This window comes from Falco cherrug, chromosome 1 (assembly GCF_023634085.1).
Source record: "Falco cherrug isolate bFalChe1 chromosome 1, bFalChe1.pri, whole genome shotgun sequence".
NCBI classification, from domain to species: Eukaryota; Metazoa; Chordata; class Aves; order Falconiformes; family Falconidae; genus Falco; species Falco cherrug.
Genome location: NC_073697.1, coordinates 17,174,270 through 17,186,283, shown reverse-complemented (window position 1 = coordinate 17,186,283; position 12,014 = coordinate 17,174,270). Strand labels below are relative to the sequence as shown.

The 12,014-nt window shown below is 58.3% G+C and overlaps 1 protein-coding gene across 1 annotated transcript; it reads right to left on the bottom strand.

Annotated features, from left to right (window-relative positions):
* Positions 1-1,237: 1,237 nt before the first annotated feature.
* NKX6-1 (NK6 homeobox 1) lies at positions 1,238-4,897 on the bottom strand. The gene is made up of 3 exons (XM_055723182.1): positions 3,826-4,897; positions 3,043-3,215; positions 1,238-2,016 (listed from the first exon to the last, which is right to left on the bottom strand). Exons 1-3 carry the CDS (start codon positions 4,430-4,432, stop codon positions 1,765-1,767), a joined length of 1,032 nt encoding a protein of 343 aa, XP_055579157.1. The 5' UTR covers positions 4,433-4,897; the 3' UTR covers positions 1,238-1,764.
* Positions 4,898-12,014: the final 7,117 nt, after the last annotated feature.

Below are 12,014 nucleotides of genomic sequence, written 5' to 3'. Positions count from 1 at the left end.
TTTTTTTTTTTTTTTTTTCCCCGCCCCGTGTAGAAAATGATCCACAAATTTACGGAAGAATACGAATTTATTTTTTTTTTCCTCCAGAATAGCTGGCCCTTTTCTCTCTCATGTCAGCGCTTCTGTTTGCTCTGCTGCAGTCCTGAAAAAAAAGCCGATTGTTTCTGGTCTGTTTAGATATGGAAATGATCGCGTCTAGATAATGAGTTTTAATTTAAACCAGTTGTTTCGGTATTGGGTCTAACTATTTACTCTAGACCCTTAGGAGGGCTCTTATTTTATTCGCTGTTTTCTCCTCGGAAAGCAGTTTCTTTCCCATAATAATGGTAACACTCTGCCCTCGATAACAGCTTGCGTTGCCCGCCGCTTAAAAAAAAAAAAAAAAAAAAAAAGAAGTCAATACAGCCTAATTTAGGCTGAGACAAACCGCTCCGGGGGCCGGGTAGAAACTTTGCCTTGCCCGCTCACGGATAGGAGCCGCCAGCCCCGTTCCCAAACAAGCCGCCGCTTATTTTATTTGTATCCTTCTTCAACCCCCACAACAAAGTGGACAACTTCCATCGTTAAAAAAAACCAACCAACCAACCAAAAAAACCCGAAAACCCAAACACCCCCAACAAAAGCCAAACAACCAAAAACCAAAAAAACCCCAATCCTAACACAATCACAAAAAAAAACCAATCCACACCCAAAAACCCCTACTACTGAGATTAAACAAAAGATCCTGAAAATTATCTCCTTTTTTTTTTTCCTCTCCTCCTGCACCGTGGTTTCATTATTTAATCTCTGACGAGATCAGATTATCTGTACCCTTTAGTGAAGGCAGCAGACATCTTTAAACTGGTTTAATTGATTTATCTTTTTTTTTTAAACAGAAAGTGCATTACATTTAACTGGTCTTGCAAAGGGCTTTTCTTCTCTTTACAAACCGAATTCTTTTTAATATAAATTAATAAATGTTAAGATGCTATATCACGATATATCATCGTTATTAGCTTAAAAAAAAAGAAAACAATTTACATTCTATAGTATTCCGTATGATACAAAAGAAAACACACTTTAAATTCAATTACAGCAACTAAATGAATTTTTTTATATTTTGACTGAAAGTGGTCGTGACAATTCCCACCAGCTACTTTTTCCAACACGCGGTTGATTGGAAACGGTGTAAGTGAAAGCAAACTCTGTCCCTTCGCCCTTCGCCCTCCCCCCCCGCCTCCCCCCCCCCCGCCCCACGACCGCAACAGAAAGTGTTTCAAAAATACTAATAAATAGCACGCGAGGCCGCTGCAGTTTGGGCCGGAGGGGGGGGGCCAGTGGCGGCCACGGCGGCTTTAGCCTCGGCGGCCCCGGTGCCACCCGTCCCGGGGCTTCGGGGGTGCCCCCGGTGTGCCGCCGGTGCCGGGAGCGCGGGACGGTGCGGGCCGGGCGGGGGGCGGCGCCCCCGGCCCCGGCTGTACAAAAAAAGAAGGTATTTTACATTTTAAATATTCACATTAAGGAACGCCTACGGTCGCGGTGACTCACGGTTTATTTACAAAGAGCCGGCAACAGGCGGCCGCTGCCCCGCCGGTAGCGGGACCCGGCACCGGGGCAGCCCCGCCGCTCCCCACCCTACAACACGCGGGGCGGGGGTCCGCTCCGCCGGCAGTCCTCTCTGCCCCCCCTCCGGCTTCTACTCCTCCTCTTCCTCCTCCTGCCGGGCGCGTAGAGTCTAGAAAAATAGATCTGTACATCTCCGAACGCGGCGACGGGCGGGGCGGGCTAGGCGGAGGCCTCCCCCTCGGGGGGGTGCAGCAGCAGCCCGCCGCCCCCCGGCTTGTGTTTCTTCAGCAGCTGCGTGATCTTCTCGTCGTCCGAGTTGGGGTCCAGGGGCTTGTTGTAGTCGTCGTCCTCCTCCTCGTTCTCCGAGGCGCCCTTCAGCCGCTCCGTCTCCGAGTCCTGCTTCTTCTTCGCCGTCGCCATCTCGGCCGCGTGCTTCTTCCGCCACTTGGTCCGTCGGTTCTGGAACCAGACCTGCCCCCGCCGCCACCGTCATCATCACCGGCACCACCGGCACCCGCGGCCGCTCGCCCCCCGCCGGCGCGGCCGAGCCCACCGGGCCGCCCCCGCCCCGCTGCCCGGCGCTTCCCCGTCCCCAGCGGGCGGCAGCGGCTCCCGCTCCACCAGCCGCCGGGCCGTTCCCCCGTCAACCGAAAGCAGCCGGAGCCCCCCGTCCCGGCACGGGTCCCCCCCCTCCCCCGACCGGCCAACAGCCGCCCCCAGCCCCGCGGCGGGGGGTGTGGGGGGGCACGACACGCATTTCGTGCTCAGCCCTTCCCCAGCCGCCCCTGCCCCGCCAGATGCATTCATTCGCTGGCAGGGCGCTGGCAGGGGAGGGGGTCATTTTCATTGTAGAGGCTGCAATAATTTATTCGCAGCCATTGGACATTTTTGCAGTGACAAAGGAGGGTCTCTAGATGGGTCTGAAAGCCTGAGCACCGCCGGGAGGCCCCTCTGGCCCAGCCCGCCTCGTGTCCCCGCGCCCGCGGAGCAAACGCCTCCCCCCGGCATGTCCCCGGGGGGCACAGCCCTGGTTCCCACCCCCTCGCATCCCCGCTTTGCCCGCAGCTCGGAGTTTAACTACAACGGGGAGTTGGGGCGGGACAGCCCGAGCGGGGTGCGCGACCCCAGCCCGCTTTGGGTGGGCTGCGGGCAGAAGAGCTATGCCCTGACACCCCCTCCCCCCCTTCCCACCCACCCCAGCACGGCGGCCACCCCCGTGGCGTTCAGCCTGAACGCACCGGGCTTCTCGGTCCTGCCTGGGTTTGTTAGGTTCGGGTTTTAAAACAAAATACGCTTTGAAGCATCCTTTTCAGCCCCGCCGGTAAGGCAACTGAGCGCGGGTTGCCGGTAGCTGCCGGGGGAGCCCTCGCCGCCCCGGCCCGCAGCACCCCCGGCCGCGCGAGCGAGCCCCGCTTTGCCGCGGCGGGGCCGGTCCGAGCCGGGCGCTTTGCGCTGCGCCAGCCCCGCACCGCTCTGTGCGGGAGCCGCTCCGCTCACCTTGACCTGGCTCTCCGTCATCCCCAGCGAATAGGCCAGCCGGGCTCGCTCCGGGCCGGCCAGGTATTTCGTTTGCTCGAAAGTCTTTTCCAGGGCGAAAATCTGCTGGCCAGAAAAAGTGGGTCTGGTATGTTTTCTCTTTCCGTCCTTATCCAGCAAAATTGAGCCTTGATCTGGCGGGGGGCGAGAGAAAGGGAAGGCACGGACAGACACGTTAATCTACGTATTTGGGAAAGCGCTTCGCTCTCAAGCGGCCCTGTGGGATGGGGAGGGGTGTCACTCCGGGGGGGTGGGTGGGGGGCTGTAACAAAACTGCTGCCTGGACAACGCCAGCCTCCCGGCTTCCCCTGGTTATTTTTCCTTTGAGGATTGAAAATCTGAGCGGGCAAACGATATCGTTTTCTAGAAAAGCTGCAGCCACTGCAAGCGGGCGGCAACGCAAAGTCCCGCTCTGGGAAAGTTTGTTCGCGCCCCGAAAACCAGCCCCGGCTCCGAGAGACCCGGGCGGGGACGGGGAGAGCAGGCGCCCCCCCCACCCCGGGAGGCTCCCCGCTGCGCCGGCGAGAACCCGCATTTTACAGGGCTTCGCGCCGACCGAGGGGGAGGGAGAAGGCAGAGCAAACTTAGGAAACAAAAACAAAAGAAAGCGAGGCAAAGCCGGCCCTGGTTGGGGGGCCGGGAGGGTCTCGCCGCGATGCCGGGGCTGCCCGGCGCCCGGAGAGGACTCCGGCGGGGCTCTACGGGCCCGCTCCCCTCCGCTGCTCCGCCACGCTGGGTACTCACGGGGGGCGCAGGCGAGGCGGGCGTCCCTCCAGGGCGGGCTCTGCATCACCCCCGGCCAGAAGATGGGCGTCCGGCCGGGCAGCTCGGCCAGCGGCTTGGGGTAGCGCCCGGCGGCCACGGCGGCGGCGGCGGCGGCGGCACCGGGGCTGAAGTAGAGGGCGGGCGGCGGCGGCGGCGGCGGGCTGAGGCTGCCGAAGCGGGGTAGCCCGGCCAGCAGCCCGGCGGGCGCCGCCGAGGAGGCGGAGGGCGAGGCGGAGGCGAGCGCGGCGCCCGGCAGGGGCATGGAGGGCCGGCTGAGGATGTCGTTGATGCCGTGCGGGGTGGCGGCCGAGAGCTGCGGCGGGGCCGAGCCCAGCGCCGAGAGCCCGCCCGCGGCGGCGGCGGCAGCGGGCGCCTTGAGGCCGGGGGAGCCGAGCGGCGGCGAGGGCGAGGCAGAGGCGGGCGAGGCGGAGGCGGAGGAGGAGGAGGCGGGCCCGGCGGGCAGGGGGTACGCGGGGTACAGCGGCGCCTTCATCTCGGCCATGCTGTGCAGGGCGGCCAGCGGCGGGCTGCCCAGCAGGAAGGCGCCCTGCCGGGGCGCGCCGTCCATCTGCCCCAGCGCCAGCATCCCCGCGCCGCCGCCGCCAGGCCGGGGCGGGAGGCCCGGCCGGCCCCTAGCGCCGCGGGGCCCCGGCGGCCGGCCCGGGGGTGCCACCCGCACCGGGGCCGCGCATCCGGCCCGCGGGGGCCGCCGCCTCTAGCGGGGAGCTGCGCGCCCGAGCGGCGGCCCCGCCGCCCCGCCGGGCATCAGGGCTGCGCCTCGGCGGCCGCTGGCGGAGAGGAAAGCGGCGCTGCTCTCGGCGGGTGCCTATGTACGTGTATATGCGCAGTGTCCGTGCGTATACACGTATATGCCTCCTCTCCCCGTGCCTGCGAGGAGTTGGGGGCTCACAGCGGCGCGGGGGCCGCGCTCGCCGCCCCTGCCGCCTCCCCGGCGCCCCGCATCCCTCCCGGCGCGGTTCCCGCTGGCTGGCTGCCGGCGCGGCTGTCGGGGCTGCGGGCGCGGCTCGGGGCGCACTGCCGCGCCGCCCCGCTCCCTGCCTCCTTTAGCGGGGGCACGGCCGGCAGCGGGCGCGGCGGCGGCGGCGGCGGGCGGGGGCGGGGCGGCGGCCGGCCCTGCCCACCGCGCCGCGCCCGCCTCGCCAACTTCGGTCTCGCCTCGCTCTCCTCTCCTTTCATTTTCCCCTCCACTCTCTCTTCCCCTCTCCTCTCCTTTTTTCTTTTTCCTTTCCCTCTTTCCTCTCCTTTCCCTTTCCCTCTCCTCTTTGCTCTTCTTTGTCCTTTCCCTTTGCGTATCCTTTTTCTTTCCTCTTTCCTTCCAAGCTTTCTTTTTCTTTTTATTTTTTTTTCTCCCTCGTTTCCTTTTCCTTCTTTACTTGTTTTCTTTTTCCTCTCTCGTTTCCTTTTCCTTTTTTAATCTCTCGTTTCCTTTTCCTTCTTTTCTCTTTTTCCTTTTTTTCTCGTTTCCTGTTCCTTTTTTCCCTTTTTTCTTTTATTCTCTCATTTCCTTTTCCTCTCTCGTTTCCTTTTCCTTCTTTTCCCGTTTTCCTTTTCCTTTCCCGCTTCCTTTCCCTTTTTTTTCCTTTTTTCTCATTTTCTTTTCCCTCTCTCATTTAATTTTGCGCTCTTTTCCTCTCACTTTCCTCTCCTCTCTCCTCATTCTCATCTCCCTCTCTTTACGTTTCTTCTTTCCTTTCCTCCTTTCCTTCCTCCTTTGCTTGCTTCCTTCCCTCTTTCCTTCCCTCTTTCCTTCCCTCTTTCCTTCCCTCTTTCCTTCCCTCTCTCCTTCCCTCTCTCCTTCCCTCTCTCCTTCCCTCTCTCCTTCCCTCTCTCCTTCCCTCTCTCCTTCCCTCTCTCCTTCCCTCTCTCCTTCCCTCTCTCCTTCCCTCTTTCCTTCCTTCTTTTCCCCTTTTCCCTTCCTTTCCCTCGCTCCCTCTGTCCCTGTGCCCGGTAAGCACTGCGGGGAGCGGAGCCGCCGCCGCCCCGGCGGCCCTGCCCCGGTGCCCGCCCCGCGTTCTCCTGCGCACCGGAGCGGCGCGTTGGTCCCGCCCGGCCACCGGCCGGTGCTGCGCACCCCAGGCCCGCGGTAACCAGCCCCCTCGACACTTGTCCCCAGCGCCCCCGGCTGCTCCCGGCTCTTCCTGACGCCTGGGGCTGGAAGGGAAAAAATCCCATGTGGCCCCTGACGAGCGTCCCGCGGAGGGGAGAGACGTGCAAACCCACCGTAAATAACTGTTACCCGGTGCTGGCTGCGCCCGAGCGCGTGTGCCTGGGTGAGCTGCATTTCCTCGGGTGTGGAATTTCGAGTCTTTTTTTTTTTTTTTTTTTTTTTTCCTTTTCTTTTGAGGACGGTAATTACGGATTTCAGATAAAGCCAAAGCAAGTCGATTCTTGACCTGCGACGGTGTTTCCTTCTATCCCTAATATCCCAGTTGCTTGGAATTGGTTTAGTTTAATTTACAAAGCCGCGAAAAACACTTGGAGAACGCGTAGGGCACGGTCTTGCCTGGCCGTAACTTTTGGCCGGCCCCCCGAACCGAGCCTCCGAGAAGCTCGCCTTTAAGTCCCTGGCTTCGATTTTTATTTTTTTTTTCCTTGGGTCACTTCTCAGATATTCTAAAACCAAAACAACAACAACAAAAAAGTCTTTTCTGGCGGGTTTCAGCGGAGCCGGCGAGCGCTCGGCCGCGGCAGCCCCGCACCGCCGGCCCCGCAGCTTCGGGCGCGCCAGGGCTCGGCTCGGGCAGCGGGGGGGAGGGGTGGTGGTGTGTGTGGCACCTGCATTTTAACTGGAAGGAGAAAAATGAAACTGGGTTTGGAGGCGTAGAGGCCGGTGCCCTGCGGGCCGGCACCCAACGGAGCTGCTTTTCCTCCCGCCTGCAGAGGAGATGGTGCGGGGGCCGGGGTCTGCGTCGGTGCGGCTGGGGATGGAGAGGCCAGAGGCTCCCTGCCCGGAGACCCCCGAGGGAACTTTTCCGGGGCGGCCACCGGCAGCGGCGGCAGCTCCAGCCGCCGCTCCGCGCTGGCGGCGGGGGGACCCCGGGGCCCCGAGCCCGCAGGGAGGGACCCGGCCGCCCTGGCCTGCTCCTGCGGTGGGTCCCTGCGGGGCCGCTCGGGGCTGCTGCGGGCAGGCGGCAGTGCGGATGCGGGGCTCAGCCTGCCCGGCCGGCGGCTCGCAGGCAGCAGCACCGCCCGCTCCGCTCGCCCCTTGCTCCCTCCCCGGCCGCAGCGGCAGCCCAGCGCCTCGGGGTTTGTGTTCTAGCGAAAGCAAAACAACACAATCCCTCCCGCACAAACCGCTTCTCCTTCCTTCCTTCCTTCCTTCTGGAATGAACGGATAGCGTCTCGAAAAAGAGCTTTTATTTGGGGGCCGCCTCGCGCAACTTCTTTCCTGAAAATAGCATCGCAGGTGAGATGGCGCCAATATGACTGACCCGTGCTTGAGAAATAGTTCGGATTCAAAAGCAGACGCCAGCATTACCTCCTTTCTGTGTCTTTGATAACTCTCACGCAGAAAGACTTGGAAATGGTGATATTTAGTTCCTTTTCCAGGCTCAGTTTTTGGTTCGCTTGAGCCCAGCCGTAGGCAGGCGAAGTTGCTCCGACGGCAGCTGGGGGCCGAGCTGAGCAGCGGGTGGGGGGCTCCGTCGGCACCCCAGGCAGCGGGTAGGGGTAAAACCGCCCCAACAACAAACTTAACGGGGAGAACAAACCGCAGCGGGAAAACGCCGCCGCCAAGCTGCTCCTTGAGCACCCGCGGGTACCGAACGGGCCCGCTGCGGCCGGGGGCTGCTCGTTAATACCCGCTTGCACCGTTTTCACATGGTCTCATCGTCCTTGCCGCGCATAAAGCAACCACCAAGTTAAACCACGAAAGAGAACAGCCGCCGGGCGAGCGGGGGGTGCGGGCGGAGAGGAGGAGAAACCGGGAAGGGAGAGCAGCTCCCTCGGGAACGCCGCGGGGCCTCGGGGAGGGACCCGGGGGGCGGCAGGGGCAGCGGGTCCCGAGGGGTCCCGGGGGCGGCGGCAGGGAGGGGCTCAAGTTGCGACGGAGACCCCGGTCACACAGAGGGGAGGCGAGAAGGAGAGGTGAATTAAGAAGAACACAGCAGGAGCGTTGTCAGAAGAAGCTGTAGTTATTTGCTTGCTCGTTTGAAGCGGAGGGACGAGTGCCCCAGCAGCTGCGCCTCTGAAAATCACCTTGGCTGGAATCGTCCCAGCATCTGACAGGAAAAAAAAATAATCATGAGAACACCTACAATTAAAAGGTCCAAAGTGCGTTGGCATAGCGGGGCCAGGTATTCTTCAAGCTGACGACCCGAACTGCAGCTGGCTGCACCGTGCCACTTACGGTGTCCAGCTGTGCCAGGGGCTGTGCTGCCAAGGGCAGGCTGGCCCGGCCCTGTCCAGAGCTTTCAGCCTTCCAGCAGCGGAGGCAGATGCCAGGGACCCCACCTTGCCCAGCTTTTGCCCCACGAAGTCATCATGACTGGGAAAAGGGTCTGTCTGAACTAAGTCAAGTAATAGTTTTATTTAGCAAATAAAATGCTTTGCCATTACCGTAAGTTCTTGGTTGCAATTGAGCAGTCGGTTACTTTCTTAAAGTGATGGATAGGTATTTAGACACCTTGTTATTGTAGCAGCACTGTGAAGCCACTGAATCATTTGTTGCCTGCTCTACATGGTAGAAAGGAACGGAGCCAGGAAAGCCTAATGTTCTTCTGGGTGCTAATTCCAACTCTTAATCAAGATCTGATTACCAAAAAGGAAGACAGAGCATAAAAATGCTATAAAGATTTAAAATTTTTCTATCTTGCCCATAATTCATGCCACAAATGTGTCCATTATGGCATTCACTCTAGCAGGAAAATTGTGATGTTGTTGCAAGATTCCCTACAGCAGAGCTCCTGCCAATGATGATGAATAATCTCAGTCCATATGCTAGCCCCATACAGCTCTATAGTACCAGTGTGCTCTCATTCTCTTTCTGCTTCCTCAAAAACATGCAATATCTGAAGAACAGTAAAAGCTAATTAAAAATAGTTAATAGGTTAATCAGACTCAGTTTTATATTTATCTAATGCAGAGCACTGATTCTTTAGTGATGTAGCTTTGAGGTATTACCACAAGCCAAGAAAATGAATCAGATATTTAATGGAGATGTGGAAACGGAAATTTCTTGTAAGAGTACAAAATCGGAAGCCAATAATACACTAAAATATAATAAAGTTATCGTTAAAATTCCACAAATGAAATGCGATCCTCTGACTCCTCTCACTAGGTGACAAACTGAGGCAAAGCTGGCCAGGAAATTTTTCAGGAGCCAGGCCTTTGGATACATCTCACTTGCTTTTTAGCATTCTTGTCCCAGAGTGTCTGCCTGCAGACCTCTGGTGACAGCCAAAGGCAGAGCTGTCACTTTGCAGGCGACCCCACTGTGGACCCCCTGGTTTGCTCTTCAGAGTGCCAAGGGCTGTGGGATGCTGCCAGCTCGAGCTGGCCAGTGTACTGGGGATGTCAACCCAGAACTGATACCGCTTTGTGTTACTGATGTGTTTGTGTGGTAGGTTACTGGTTTGTGTGGGTAGCAGCTTCCCCTTCCCAGCCGGTGGTGGGTACTGTGAGCTCTGCCTCCCCCGGGGGCTTCCAGTCGTTTCTGAGGACACGTTCGCGTCACTTTGCTGCTCTGATGCTGCGGTCCCCATATCCTGGCCGAATTTCTGTTTCCATTTACACCGAGGTGTATGCAGAATAACTGGGAACGGAGGCCGAGACTGTAACGAGACCGAGTGGAGACAGGACCTTTTTAAAACAGCTGCAGGGACAAGGAGGATGTTGCAGACTGTCACCTCTGTTGCCACTTCAATATTTCTTTTGGTTGTCTTAAATGAGATGTCCAAGTATTTTCCATACCCTCAGCAAGGCAAAATATTTTTCTCCTTTCTGGAACATTGAAAGTATTTGATGCTGGAGCAGAGCCGCTGCTTCTACTTTTTTGATTTGTGATCGTTGGACCAGCCTGACCCCTGCTGGGGGAAAGCCAGGAGGAGAGGACTGACTACAAGTGCAGTGTCCCTCTCTCGGGGCTCCGCAGAGACCATTCCTGGTGCAGTCCTGTTCTGAACCCCTGTCCCACCCCCAGGCCCCTGCCCTGCTTAGACTATGCCTGGGAAGATTGTCCAGCTTACACCTCCAAAGACTGCCCACCACCTCTGTTGTCAACGCTGCGGTGTGGATGTGACATTTAATTATTTAATGTGGCCACAGGGCTCCGCTACAGGTGCACCCAGTGCTCCACTGGCAGCCTGGCTCTGAAGCCCTGCTAGCAAAGCTGTGCGGCATTACTGATTACCGGGTCTTAATTTATCCTAACTAATTAGTGCACAACAGGTTTCTCAACATCACCATGTTTGTCTGTTCCTGGTGCAGCCGGGGCAGATGTGCCTGTGATGGGACGTGGCATTCAGACAAGGTATTTCCCTCTAGCCACTGCTTGCGAAGGACTGCAGCCCCTGCGGTAGGGATGCCCTTCTTTCCACTGGGAACAGGAGTAGCAGCACCTAGCAGGGGACTGCTGCTGCCTCTGCCCACCTCATTCTGCACTGTGATTGCTTTTGAGTGGCCTCTTCCATTTCCAGCTGGGCTTTGGGGAACCATGTGAGGACCGGACACATGTGGCTGATCAGACAGGGGCAAGGAAACTATTTTAGAAGGCCGCTATTAGCAGTCATGCTGGAATGTATGCATCATAGGCCAGATGTGTAACAGCAGGGATAAAGAGCACTGGTGCTCCATCTCCCTTACTTTGCCTAAGGGCTGTGCAGGTGCCACCCTTCCAAAGTTGCATTCCTTTTCCTTTCCATTGCATGCTGTTGCACAGGGGTTTCCCACTGTCTGGTGTATGTGTACATGGGGTGTGGATAAAGATACCAGTTTAGACCCAACAGAAGTTCACCCGCTATCCCCTAGCGCCCATGGGCCAGCTGAGCCACTCAAGCAGGTGCCGGGCAGTGGGTGTCCCCACAGCTGCAGTTGTTGGCTATGGGTCCAGGTACTACCCATGTCCTTTTTGATGTGGATAACCAGGTATGTTGTAAGGCTAAACCTAACATCTGGCTTTACTTTGGTTTCACACGAACAGCAAAAATGTATGGAAATTTAACTGGCATAGCTGGAGCTTTTATATAGTTTCTTTCACTCTGTGAGACAAATATATGTACGGCAGGCCACCGCCAGCAATCGATCTTTGAGCAGCCCCCCTGGAAATCAGCAGAGAGAGCTTTGCTTAGAAATTGTTGGCACAGGGTGGGCCAGTGTCAGGGAACTGGAAATCGTTAAATTGATGATCTAAATGGGGGTGGGAGGGAGAAAGCGGTGGCAGCAGCGATCATTATGTGCATATTTTTATGATTTTTAGAAAATAATATTTCAGCATTTTCCGTCTCATCGAAAGCTGACAGGGCTGCACTGATTAGCAGGCAAAGAGAGAATTCCTGAGAGCGGTATGCTTCGTACCGCGACTTTGCTGAAGCAAAGACCTCGCTTGGTTTCGGTTTCAGCGCAGCAGCACGTCGGGGCGCGGGCGGCCGAGCGGCTCCCGGGGGCCGGCGGGTTCCCGGGGCCGCGGCCGGGCCCGCTCCGGCAGCGCCCCCTGGCGAGCGGCCCCTGGCGAGCGCCCCCTGGCGAACAGCGCTCCCGGCCGGCGGCTCCGGCTGCCGCCGGCTTCCCGGCCGCTGGGAACCGCAGCGCTGCGCCCGCGGGGTGAGGCAGGTCATCCCTGGCTTCTCCATCGTCCCCAGTGCTGGTGCCACCAGCCCAGGCCAGGGGTGCGGCGGTGGCAAGCTCTTCCCCAGCCCCGCAGCGGCAAGGACCACCTCAGGCGCCTGGCTCTCCTGGCTGAGCCGCCTGAGGAGCAAGGCTGGAAGGGAGAAGCCCTTCCCAGGGAAGGGCACGAGGAACAAGGTGGAAGCACGATGCTTTCAGCCTCTCTCTTACAGCTTGCTGAAAAAACACCTCAACTCATCTGTAGGAGGAGTTTTATCTCAATAACGAAGCTCATCTGAACTGCCACCACCAAGCATCACCCTAACGCGTCCAGGTCGCGCCAAGCTTCCCTTGCTTCGAGCCCCTGGCCTTACTTCTTTCCTGAA